The 13019-nt window shown below is 41.2% G+C and overlaps 1 protein-coding gene across 1 annotated transcript in view; it reads left to right on the top strand.

The window, feature by feature from the left end:
- The first annotated feature begins 593 nt into the window (after nucleotides 1-593).
- Nucleotides 594-13019, top strand: part of SOHLH2 (spermatogenesis and oogenesis specific basic helix-loop-helix 2) — a 40787-nt gene continuing 28361 nt past the window's right edge. The window contains exons 1-2 of the mRNA XM_059996037.1: nucleotides 594-681; nucleotides 9985-10199. Coding sequence (XP_059852020.1) covers nucleotides 634-681; nucleotides 9985-10199 — 263 coding nt within the window. The 5' untranslated portion in view covers nucleotides 594-633. The remainder of the gene's footprint in view (nucleotides 682-9984; nucleotides 10200-13019) is intronic.

The raw sequence follows: 13019 nt of genomic DNA, 5'->3' as shown, positions 1-13019 counted from the left end.
TGTCTAGCAAGGCCGAACAAAGCGGATTACATAGCAGCCGCCACCTGGAGATTTCTCACTTGAGAAAAAGAGGACAATATTTGTTGACTCACAGGACAACATGAAATGCTTCTAAAATTTTTAGCTTCTTAGTAGTTTGGAAAGAAAGCACCATAACAGTCCTCAACCTTCCCTGTCCTCTCATATGTTTGTCTTGGAAAAAGAAAAAAATCCAGTTTGCTAATTCCTAATATTTAAACTTGAAAGCGTTCCCATAAGACACTCTGAAGACTTTTAGACAAGCCCTTGCGCCCCGCCACCCGCCCCAAGGCGGGGAGTGGCAGTTCCACCCGGGGCCTGAGCTGTGTGATGTCCCGGGGTCACGTGGAATGGAACTTTGGGTGGGCAGTGCACCAGTGACGGGGTCTCCTTGGGACCTGCACGGCACCTTGGGGCCGTCCATCCCCGTCCCCCCGGGTACGCCCACCCCCGGAAGCCGGGACCCTCGGAGCAGCGGCTGGCTGCAGGGCCACTTTAAGGGCGGGCCGGGGGCGGGCGCCCCCCAGCTGCGAGCACGAAGCCATTGGCGCGCGGCGGGCGGCGGACGCGACGGACTGGCTGCGAGCTCCTCCCGCCGCACGTGGGCAACGGGCCATGGCGGACTCAATTATCCGCCCGGAGCTCGGCCAAACCCTTGAGCAGGTAAGAGGCGGAGGAGGAGGAAGGGGAGGCAGCTGCGTTTAAAACGGCGCGCGGGTCGGCGAGGCGACCCAGTCGGGCGGCACAGCCACGCTGGGCGCAGGCCAGTACGTCTGGGGACGGCCCGGGGGCCACTGCGGGGCGCGAGCCAGTCCCGGCCGCTTCCCTGGGCGTCCCGGCTCGCTCCTGGGGCCCCACGGCGGGTGCCTGCCCACCTCGAGGACGGAGCGGAGGTCCGAGGAGGGAGGGCGACTGGACTGTCACAGAGTCACTCCCTCGAGCTCTTGACTCTCGCCAACCCAAACTCATCTTCCGGCCCCAGACCGTTGGTGGGGCGACGCGGGAGCAAGACGTCGTAGGGTAGATATTCGGGCTGGTGGCCGGATAAAAACGGGAGTGACAACTTTGGTTTCAGCCTGAATATAGGAAAGTTGATTTCACACTTTTCAGTTTGAGTGTAGGAAAGTTTATTCAACATATTGAATATGGAGAAGTTGATCTTCAGCTCTCTTGTCTGCACAGCTCTAGGTGCCTTTTTTCGCTGTGCTCACTGCCGTGGCGTCCAGAGTGTCCTTGTACTGCCGTCTCCGCGCTGACCCTCAAACAGGCAGACGTGTGTAGAGACCGTGCTGTTGGCGGGAAGACACGTCTGCCGTCTTCACACATCCGCCCACCCTGCCCGGAAGTCAAAAGGCCCCCTGGCCTCTTTTGGACGCACCTTATTTATCATCCCCTCCCTCGGCAGACGCACAGAATCATTTTGGTGACTGTTTTCGATAAAAATGAAAGCAGCCCACTAGGAAGGAAGCATAAACAAAACCCCACCGACCCCAGAAAGCAAGGTGACCTGGTGTTGGCTTTCTTCTGAGTATTTCACGTCTTGATAAATGTGAGAGGGAAACCTTTTGCGCTGCTTAAGTTTTGTTACCCCTGAGAATGTTCTGCATACTCACTCCTTAAGAACAAGCGTTCTGAACCGAATCACTACCACGTGGAGTGGACCGAGTTTAAGAGGTTTTTCTTAATTATTTAAAAATGGAGGTACCTATTTAAACTCAGTATTTTGGGGGTGCAGGATTAGGCAGAGCTGCACAAAATGGAACTCTGGATAAAATATTATCGAGTAGTACATAAATAACTGTGGCTTCCCACCCTTAGTAGTCTGAAGCCCCAACTGAACCTTTTGTTTGCACTGGGAGAGAAGCTCACTCAGTTTCTCCAGATAGAGCTGCTTAAATCCCTTGACTCCTGGGGAAACTGGAGGCCAACAATTGCCCCATGAGGGCATCAGCCCTGCAGCTGCTGCTAGTTGTCAGTGCTGCTCCCAGTGATAAGAGTGACATAAATAACAGCTCACTAAAATGTAGGAGTGATTTGCTTTAAGCACTTCAGCACCTGCTGTTACTAATTAAGGGTTTAGCCAGCCACAGATTGCAAATGGAAATCCAGTGTTTTAAAAATGGCAGAGACTGGAGTGCCCTGCCTCTTCCCCCGATCTCAGAAATCAGAGTGGATGAAGAGCACTGGTGATGATGATGTCGCCTGGTAAAAACTGCCCACACTTCACAGATCTGCAGCAAGGTGTAGTAGTGTTTATCCCTGAGTGCTGGACTTCGATGCTTTTTATTTTCTCTTTAGACTGTTTTGAATTTTCCAACCTTCCACAATGAATATGTATTGCTTTTGTTAAAAGAGTGCAGTAGGCAATTCACATAGGAAAAAAATTTCCACCAAAGGAGGCCTAGCATTGGTTCAAATCGTGGTCTCACAGGTGAAAATCTTAGAGGTACTAAAAGCAGTTTTCCAGAGCCTAATGTACTAGAACCTTTTATTCATTTTCCTTTTATTCTTATCTGTGGCTCCTTCTCATCACCTGTGCTCATATTACACCATCAACAAGATATTTTTAACTATATAAATATTCAAATTGAAGTTGATTAGAAGCTATTCAGTTCATTTGAATTACTTGGGAATAGTGGACTAGGGCAGTGTTCTGATTTGTCTGATTAGGAACATTCCTAGTGTGATGATTTTGTGGGGCAGGGAAGGAAGCCTTGGGCAGGAGAGCAAATCAGCTCTTTGCAGAGCTGCTTTATTTCCTGCCCTCTGTGTCCTGCTGCCAGGCACTGCAAAACCTTTGATTCCGGCACAGAAGGACCGGTGAGTGATACTTGGCTTTCTCATCCCTTTCCGGATCTCTTTCCCTCTCTCCTCAGTTTCTCCCCAGTACCGGGTTCTGCCCTTCAAAGCTTGCTCTAGACTTTTCTCCACAAGACTAGCTGAGCGATTCTGGAGAATTTGGGAACTGGGCTTCTGAGGGGAATGTGGTCAGGAGCGCTAGGTGCTATCCAGGAAAGGGCTCAAGTTAGCGACTGATGCCTGTTGTTCAAAACTTACCTTTGCTTCTCAGTTGGCCCTGTGTCCCGAGCCCTGTGGCTCAGGTAATGCAGAGAGCAGTTTGATTTTTAGGGCTGTTTTCACTGCCTGACATAGATACTTTCCTTTTATTTCTCTCTCTCCATCTCCCCTTCCCCATCAGGTTGATTTGATGGGTTTTGTGCTCGGGTTTGGTATTACCTGAGAACACATGGCAATAACTACCACCTACAGGGCATTGTACAAACATTACTCCTTATAACAGTCTTGTGATGTAAGTAGTATTGCCCCCCCGCCCCCCGCGATGAGGATCACATAAGTATCTTACTCAGAGCTGCTGGTTAGTCGCTGAACAGGCGGCAGACACCGTTCTGCATACCTCGAAAGCCTTTGCCCTCTTCCCACTGCATCAAACTGTTAAAAAAAAAAGGATCAGTAATAGCTTTGGTAGAACTGGGGCTCATCCACTGTTTTCCCTGTGTTCCAAGGACTGAAAGCCATACTTTCGTATCAGCAGGAAAAAAAAAAAAAAAAGACTCCTGGAATGTAAGCCCCATGAGTGCAGAGAGCTTGTCTGTTCACTTTGAATTCCCAGCACAGCATCTGCCTTCTTGTAGGGGCTTAATAAATATCTATGGCAAGACTACATAGACATCACACGTATTTATGCAGATGCATAAAAGTGGCAGGAGGTTCTAAAGGAAAAAGAAAATAAACTTTTCTAATAGAAAGGTTTACAAGTGATTCACAGCCCGGGATATCCTGGTTTATATGGGTTTTTTTTTTTAGTGTAATTATTAATAGCACCTCCTTTCTCAAGTGTCTCAGTTTGTAAGGTAAATTAAATGGTCACCCTATCTGTAGAAGGAGGTTATTTTTGGACATTCATAGGTTGCTTCAGTTAACCTCGTTAATTAAAAAACAAAAAGATGGGGCTTCCCTGGTGGCGCAGTGGTTGAGAGTCCGCCTGCCGATGCAGGGGACACGGGTTCGTGCCCCGGTCTGGGAAGATCCCACATGCGGCAGAGTGGCTGGGCCCATGAGCCATGGCCACTGAGCCTGCGCTTCCCGACCCTGTGCTCTGCAACGGGAGAGGCCACGACAGTGAGAGGGCCGCATACTGCAAAAATCAAAACAAACAAACAAAAAAGATAATCACTCCTTTTATGACCACTCGTTAATGACTGTTTCAATGCTTGGCATTTGCTTCAAAGGCAGTGTAATTGTCTAGAACAAATCCTGTGCGGTAGCAGAGATTCACAAACACTCTTCACTCAAAAGCGTCACAGCGGTTTAGAGTCCCGCCTTGCTCCAAGTACCACTGGGAATGAGGAAAGTTTATAAAATGAAAAGGAAGCACTCTAGAAGGTTCCGTATACTCTCTACTGCAGAAATTCCAAATTTCAAAGGTCATTTGAAGGTGTTATGCTGTCTTCTTAGAATGTAGGACATGAGGCTGGTGACATGGGTTGATGTTAGGCTGTGAAAGGCCATGCTAAGGAGTTTGAATTTTTGTTCTGTTTAAAATAGGGTTGGGTGGGTGAGTGGGATTGGCTGGCAATGATGAATTGAGCACACCTGTCAACGTTCCAGCCACCCCAGTCTCCCTGGCAGGAGATACTTAACAGTGTGCCCATACCTTCAACAGGTAAATATCATTGAAAAGAAAAAACAAGTGAGGGGCATTCTAAATTAAAAGTCCCAGGAGACAGAGCAACCATGTGCAACTCATAGTCCTTAATGGGATCTTGGTTTGAACAAAGTAGCTCTCTCTGAACATTAAAAAAAAAAAAAAAAATCCACAGGAAAGCTTGAGATTTAGAAAGCAGATGGGGTCAAATTGCTACCAAAACAAAAGTGGGGGAAAAAAAAGAAAAACAACACAGCATAAAAGACATAGAGAAGAAATGCCCCAGTAAAACAATTCTAGTGATAGTGCAGGCAGAATGTTAGCAGAAGCAAAGATGAAATGGGCCTGAGGGTGCTTCCCTGGTAAAGAATTAGCTGTGGGCAGAACCCCTGGGCCAGCTGGGGCCCTGGATTTCTTCACCCCTGGGCTCTCCCCCTTCACTCCTACTACAGCCAGAGCGATGGGACTTTTAACCAGAGAATCAAACCCAGGCACTGCTCTTTCTAAAGAAAATGAACTCTACGTGGGACACTGGGACACGGGCTCCTGGTATTGGTAGTTTCCAGACCTCTACAACTGACAAGGGTGAAAGGAAAGGCAGCTCTGCCCAGGAGGGAAATAAACCAAAGTGATTGGTTTTCAGGGTAAAGCCGGCCTATATTTTGACAAATAGCTGATCCCAGCCACTTTGCTCTCCAGCCTTTCTTCCATCATCCCTACCATTCATACCAAACCCACAGTTTAGAGGAAACAGTGACTGGGGAAGCAGACCACCCCAACTGCAGGGGAAACTGCTCATAAATGTCAGCTGAGGCCTTGAGTCATATTTATGTTTGGATAACCAAGGATCACCAGACAACTATTCCAGAGGCAGATTATAAAGGGGATAGAAAAAACTTAAAATTTCTAATTTGTATGTTCACAGGGGATATCATGTCCTAAAAATAGCAGGTTATGATAAATTATCAAAAGAGAAAAAAGTCTTAGAAATGAGCAATTCATGTTAAATTAACTGAAATTGTAAAAGTCTTTAGAAGGACTAAAGCCTGAGCTGGTGATATGGACAATAAAATTAAGAAAGTCTTGCAGAAGTTGAGACTTGAAGGATCAATTTAGGATGTCCAGCATCTAATAGAAGGTTTCCAAGGATAGACAAAGGCAACAGAGGAGGAAATAATCAAAGAAATAATAGAAGGAAATTTCCAGAGCCAAAGATCCACTGAATGCCAAGTGGGCTGAGTAAGGTCCATCCCCAGACACATCCTAGGAAATGATCAGAATCCACAGCATAAGAGAAAAGCACTAAAAGAAAAACAAGGCAGCTTTTTCTTTTCATCACCAGCTCTGGTTGTGAGAAGAAAATGGCCCAGTATCTTCAAAGGTCAGAGACAAACAGATTTTGACTTGTAGGAGTATTTTGACTATAAAGCTAGCACTGAATTGTGAGCCCTAATGCCACTTAAAGAACATAAATAAGGAGTTTAACTCCCAAAGTATTGTAGGAGCAGCAGGAGGGAAAAAGGACAATTTGATCAGTTTAACAGGAAGCGTGGGAAAGAAGAAACTGAATTATGGTAAATGGGAAACTTGAAATAACAAATGAAGGGAATAAGACCATTTCATGTTAAGTTATGAATATTTCACAATTAATTACATTACATTGATTACCTTAATGTTCATTAGCTAGTGTCATTAATGTAAGTAATAACTTATTAAAAGCTTATTAATTACTTATATTAAAAACTGAAATCTCAGATTGGAAGAAACCTAAAAAAGTCAAATATATTTTATTTAAAAAATTCATACAAAATCAAAATGATACAGAAAGCCTCAAAATAAAGGTATAAAAAACTAAGTGTTGTATATCAGAAAAAAATAAAATTTCAGGTGAAAAGCATTAAAAAGGACAAAGATATATTTTATATATAGTTTTTTCTCTATAATTATATGATATTTATATGTTAATACATACTACATAGACATTGTAGATCATTATATAGTATATATTAAGTATTATTATATATTTATATGAATATATAAAATTGTTATGAACCTTTATGTACCTAATCCATAGTTTATTTATAGAGTCTATAGTTAGAGAAATTGGTAAATTGACAAAGCGTAATTAGAGAGGGCAGGTTTTATATATCTACCTCTTAAAATGAAAGATCAAGTAGACCTAAAGTAAGAAAGCAACGAGCAAGTTCAGTCTGAAAGCTGTGTAGAGGCTGTATGCCTAACAGAAAATACACATTGTTTTCAAGTATCCATGGAACATTAAAAATTGTGTATTAAGTCACAGAGAAAATATCAACCAATTCTAAAAAGTAGAAGTCATATAGTGTGCATCCACTGTTGACAATGCACTGAAATAAGAAATGAGTCAATAGCCAAAAAAATTTTTAAATACCAAAACACTATCCACTTGAAAATTAACATCTTTATATAGGAGTTTAATATAACTCTTAGGTTAAAATGGGAATATAAACTGAAATTATATAAACTAGCAATGAATGAACATGACCACAATGTATCAGAATTTATAGGGTACAACAAAGTGCCACTTGGATGACGGCGTCATTCAATAGAACTTTCTGCAATGATGAAACTCTTCTATAATTATGCAGAAATGGTAGTCACTTGCCATATGTGGAGACTGAGCACTTGAAATGTGGCTGGTGAAACTGAACTGATTTCACACTTTAATTGTAATGAACATAAATTTAAATCACCACATATTGGACCACATAGTTCTACAGTCTCTAATAAAGCATTACCAGAAAAAGAAGATAGAAAAAAATTTAATTATATATTAATCTCTAGTTGGGGCCTCCCTGGTGGCACAGTGGTTAAGAATCTGCCTGCCAATGCAGGGGACACGGGTTCGAGCCCTGGTCCGGGAAGATCCCACATGCCGTGGAGCAACTAAGCCCATGCGCCACAACTACTGAGCCTGTGCTCTAGAGCCCGCAGGCCACAACTACTGAAGCCCACGTGCCTAGAGCCTGTGCTCCGCAACAAGAGAAGCCACCGCATAGCCCGTGCACGGCAACAAAGAGTAGACCCCGCTCACCGCAACTAGAGAAAGCCCACACGCAGCAACAAAGACCCAACACAGCCAAAAATAAATAAATTAAATAAATAAATTTAATCTGTAGTTGGAAAGCAAGCAAGATGAACTCAACACAAGTAATAAATGTTGTATAAATTTAAAAATTAATACATTTGAAAAGAAATGAAATGGATTTTTAAAAATATATGAATAAAATTCACTTAAAGGCAGAACACTTATTTTACTAGTAAGCATTAAGGAACTGTAAAAGGTAGTCTAAAACCTACCTTTATAAATGACTTCAGGCTCAGATTTCACAGACAAGTTTTACCTAAACTTCAAGAAGCCAATAATTTATATGTTTTGTAAAATATTCAAGACCATAGAATAATTTAGAAGCTTTCTATTGCTTCAAGGCTGGCATAACCTTGACACCCAAACCAGATAAGTCAGTACAATAAAACAAAATTTTATCCAGTTTTACTTATGAATATAGATGTAAAAATCTAAAATAATATGAATGAACTGAATCTATTTGCAATAAGTATGGGTTTATCCCAGTAATGCAATGATGGCTTGACATTAGGAAATCTATTAATGTAATTCACTACCTAACAGATGAAAGGAGAAAAAAAAATGTGATCATGTTGATACAGAAAAAGCATTTGGTAAATTTTAACACCCATTTCTGATTTAAAATTCTTAGCTTCCAAATAGAAAGAAACTTCTTTAACTTGATAAAGGGTATTGACCTTCATTATCATGTAGTAGTAAAAACATTTGAAATATTCCCACTAAAGTCAGGAACAAGGCAAGAATGCCCACTTCACTCCTGCAATTTACCATTGTTTTGAATGTCGTAGCCAGTGCTTTAAGGTTAATAAGTAAAAGGCATAAATAAATTCTGGAGACGGGGACAAAAATGTCAGTTTTGAAAACCATATGATTACCTATCTAGGAAACTCAGAAGAATCAACTAAAAAGTACTGGAACTAAATGGAGAGTACCAAAAAGTACTTTGAGCAAATTCCTTATACAGAAATCAGTACATCTCTATGTCAGCTATAATCAATCAGAAAATATAGTGAGAAACTATATCCCCTTCACAATGACTCTGAAATCTTGAAAAATCTAGGAATCAATGTGTGAAGACACTTGCAAAATCTATATGCAAGTAACTATAAAACTGAAGGAGATAAGGTCTGATTTCTCTGAGTCATACTTCCTAAATAGGGAGATGTAATACATAATGATATTCCCTAATTAATCTTTAAAATAAATGCAACTGTCATCAAAATTTTAACAGGGTTCCTTATGGAACCTGACAAGCTGTTGATAAAATTCTGTGGGAAGAAACATTGTGGGAAAATATCTAAGAACCAAACTGAAAAATAACAAGGAGGGAACCACATGCTCTAGCAAATACAAAGCATAAAGAGCTAGCAATTAGACTGTGTGCTGTTAACCAGGAATAGGCAAATAAATCAATGGATCAGATTGAAGCTCCCCAAAACTTATATACATACATACATACATATATATGGCATTTGAAACTACTAAGAGAAGTTTGGCATATTCAGTAATGCTGTTCTTTGTCATTTTAAGTGGATTGTGTTTAATATCTGTACAGAATAAAACGTGGAGAAATAAAAGATGAAGACGGAAATTATATTTTTTCTAATCGAATGTGCTTGAAAATATCCCCAAATGGAAATAAAGAGGCTCTTCGGTTCCTAATGTTCAGATTTGAAGAGCATGTGTATTCCATTCAAAGAAAGGACTTGATTTGAGTATTTCTTAGGTTCAGGGAATTTAAATCTTTCTCTGTTCTCCGGAATGTGTTTCATCAAAATAAATCATGTGGGAGAGTCACCAGCTTGGTTCTCTCATTAGTCAACAGGTTTTCCAGCAGGATGGGCGATTGGGAAACTGGGCCTATAGAAAGAATCCTATCTATTGTTAATAGGATGAGAAAGAAACTTGTAGGAAAACCACAGTAGAATAGTATTTGTAGGCAGAACTTTAAAAAATAGCATGACTTTCAGATCCATTCACTACCCTAGGTTCTAAGGACATGAAATGAATAGTTCCTGCCCTTGAGGTATGCTTATAGTTGACCATTCAGTATAGCTGAGTAGTCAGTCATTGGCTATTTGTAACCTTTATTTATCTTCTCATACATGACGGCATGTTCTCTTTGCCCAGACATTAATTGTGTGATGCTTCTGCTTTTTTCCTTCTCTTTCAGACAAAAATAGACCTCTTATTAGTTGGCGATGTCACTGTTCAGTACCTGGCTGATATTGTACAGAAATTCTTTTCAAATTTAGCAAAAATCACCATCATCATTAGTGATGTGAAGACGGTAGCAGCACTTGTGGATGATTGCACGTTCAACATGGTTTTTCTGAAGTTGACCTCTTTACCAACTGCCGAGGAGCTGGAAGCTGTCAGATTAATTAGGTAAACTCCAAAATCTTGACTCTATTATCTTTAGAATAGTTTTTTTTTTAAAGATTTTTTTTTGATGTGGATCATTTTTAAGTCTTTGTTACAATATTGTTTATGTTTTATGTTTTGGTTTTTTGGCCATGAGGCATAGGGGACCTTAGCTCCCCAACCAGGGATTGAACCTGCACCTTCTGCATTGGAAGGCGAAGTCTTAACCGCTGGACCGCCAGAGAAGTCCCTAGAATAGTTTTTATTAAAACCTGCTTCTATAAAAATTCTTAAAAGATGATACAATTCTACTTTAATTTTTAAGATGACGGATATTTTCAAGGGCAGAATCTCTATATATGTTTTTGTTCTTCCTGCCAGTTTGACCTACTTTTATAAGAATTAACATTTTAACTTAAAAGTAATAGGTGTGGGTGAGGATATAAGAATTAACTGGTCATAGAAATTTATTTGGTATATAATGCTTCCCATAATTCAGTAGGTATTCCTTTTTAATAACTATGTCATTAACATGGCGTATTGTTTCAGAGTTCATTAATTCTTATAGTAGACACTAAAGCAGGTGAGCACTTGTATCTCTGGGTCATGATAGCTCTGGGCTGAAGGTGTCTCTTTCAAGAGATGTCCTAATGTGAAAGGGCCATGAAGCTCTCTGGATCCGCTGAGTCCAGGTCAATACCATGTCCATTATTATTTTCTTTTCTTTAAATTTTATTTATTTATTTATTTATTTTTGGCTGCATTGGGTCTTCGTTGCTACGCACAGGCTTTCTGTAATTGTAGTGAGCAGGGGCTTCTCTTGTTGCAGAGCACAGGCTCTAGGCGCATGGGCTTCAGTGGTTGTGGCTCACGGGCTCAGCAGTTGTGGCTCACGGGCTGTAGCACGCAGGCTCAGTAGTTGTGGTGCACGGGCTTAGTTGCTCCGTGGCATGTGGGATCTTCCCAGACTAGAGCTCGAACCCATGTCCCCTGCATTGGCAGGCGGATTCTTAACTGCTGCACCACCAGGGAAGCCCACATGCATTATTGTTGTTTCACCCGGTAGTTCCATAGAAGTTATGCTGCTGTTTGACCCACTCAACTCTGGAGATCTGGAGTCTAGAGGTGAAAGATTTTGGTTCTTCCGTGCCTGTTTACATAGGATTTTGAGCCATTTAGGATGTTTTTAAACAGGGTTAGGTGAGATTGAATGTGTTTCCCTTCTGTGAGACTTGATGAAGTGTAATTGTAGATACTATTGGAATATATAAGGACTTCTCATAATTAGAGGAGAGGACTTCCTAGACCAAAGGAGAAAGTTCAGAGAAATATTGTGATTCCAGAATAAAAAGGACCAAGCATATTATGTTAGGGGAAAAGACAGGTGGGACTGGGAAGAAGCCAGAGACACTGGGTTACTTGTTAAAGACAGACAGAAAGACACTGCTCCTGGGGTTTCTTAGAACGATTGGTCTTCTGCATTTCTTTGGCCTTCTACTGGGAATATGAACTCTGGACAAACCAGGCAAATTACCTCAAAGAGGATTTCACTTCTAAAACATGTTGTTGTGAACGATCTTCCTTCTGAAGATATGCCTATTTTATTAATATACCTTTTCAAAAAATCTATTGATAGAGTACCTCTGATTGGAGGCTTATAGTAATATCTCATTTGTATAGTATTAATATTTAAAAAAAATTTACAACACCTTTATGAGGGAGGTAAGGCAGGGTTCATCGTTCCTACTTGGCAGATTAGAAACCTGAGGCTGAAGTGACTTGCCTGAGACCACATGGCTTGTTTTCACAAAACTCAGACTAGAACTCTTCACTCTTCCCTTCGTGTTCTTTCTAAAAGTCTGTAATCATTTGGCTTCTGTATTGAAGCCCCTTTTACAATTCGGACATGCCATAGATGCCAGACTTACTTTAACCTAAGCGTTTCATTTTGGAGGAGAAGTGGACAAGCTGCTGTGGCTGACCTCTCTCCATTCCAGCAGCAGGAGTCCAGCCGTGCCTCCCCAAATGTGGTAAAGGCTTTGTGTTCGCTCATGATCGAGGCTACATTTTGAACAGGATAAGATTAAAGTTCTGTTTAAGAACAAGCTTTATGTCTAGTCACAGTTGTTAGCAGTTGGGAGGGTAGAGGAGAGAACCTCTGTCTGACACTCCCCTCTGTGGATTCTCCCCACGGCTGCTTTCTTTGTCTGAATAACATAGCTTAAGATGTGTTAGCAGAGAGAAGAAGATAGATGAAGGAAATAAAAGTACAGACAGGCATATGGTAATTCTGTTGTTTTGCTGTAAAAGCATTTCTTTGAAAAGAAAAAGAATAATTCGTGGAATACACCTGGTTTTCTTTTTTGGTCTCATTATACGTATCCGGTATACGTCTTGACTAATAGCAGGTATTCAGTACTTTGCTCTAGGTGTGGGTGGGCGACCATGCTGTTCTAGGGCAGACCATGAGTTCTAGCTTTTGCGTTTCTCTCTGAAAAAGGGACAGAGCTTTCTTTGTGGAAGCTTTGCCTTTCCTGATACTGGACTTAGAGGCTAGAAATGTCTCTGAAATTCCCTTTCTTGCCCTCAGAATTGTTATGAGTTGATGACTTACGAATTATTTGAACCCTTATGGAGCATATTTATATTTTGAGGCTATAGTTTTTCTTAGGATGATGAGTCTCATGAACATCTTGCCCTATTTATAAGGCATTTAAACCTTTATCTTTCCTACAGCACTCTATCTTTTGAGTTTGGGCTAATATTTAATGACTAAGCCAATATGAAGAGTTTTGGCTTAGCTTTTTAATGCTGTATTTTAGATTTTTTTCCCCCTTAGAGCTT

The sequence above is a fragment of the Delphinus delphis genome, chromosome 18 (assembly GCF_949987515.2).
Source record: "Delphinus delphis chromosome 18, mDelDel1.2, whole genome shotgun sequence".
Classification (NCBI taxonomy): Eukaryota; Metazoa; Chordata; class Mammalia; order Artiodactyla; family Delphinidae; genus Delphinus; species Delphinus delphis.
The sequence above is the reverse complement of the archived record's forward strand: the minus strand, read 5'-3'. Positions and strand labels throughout refer to the sequence as shown.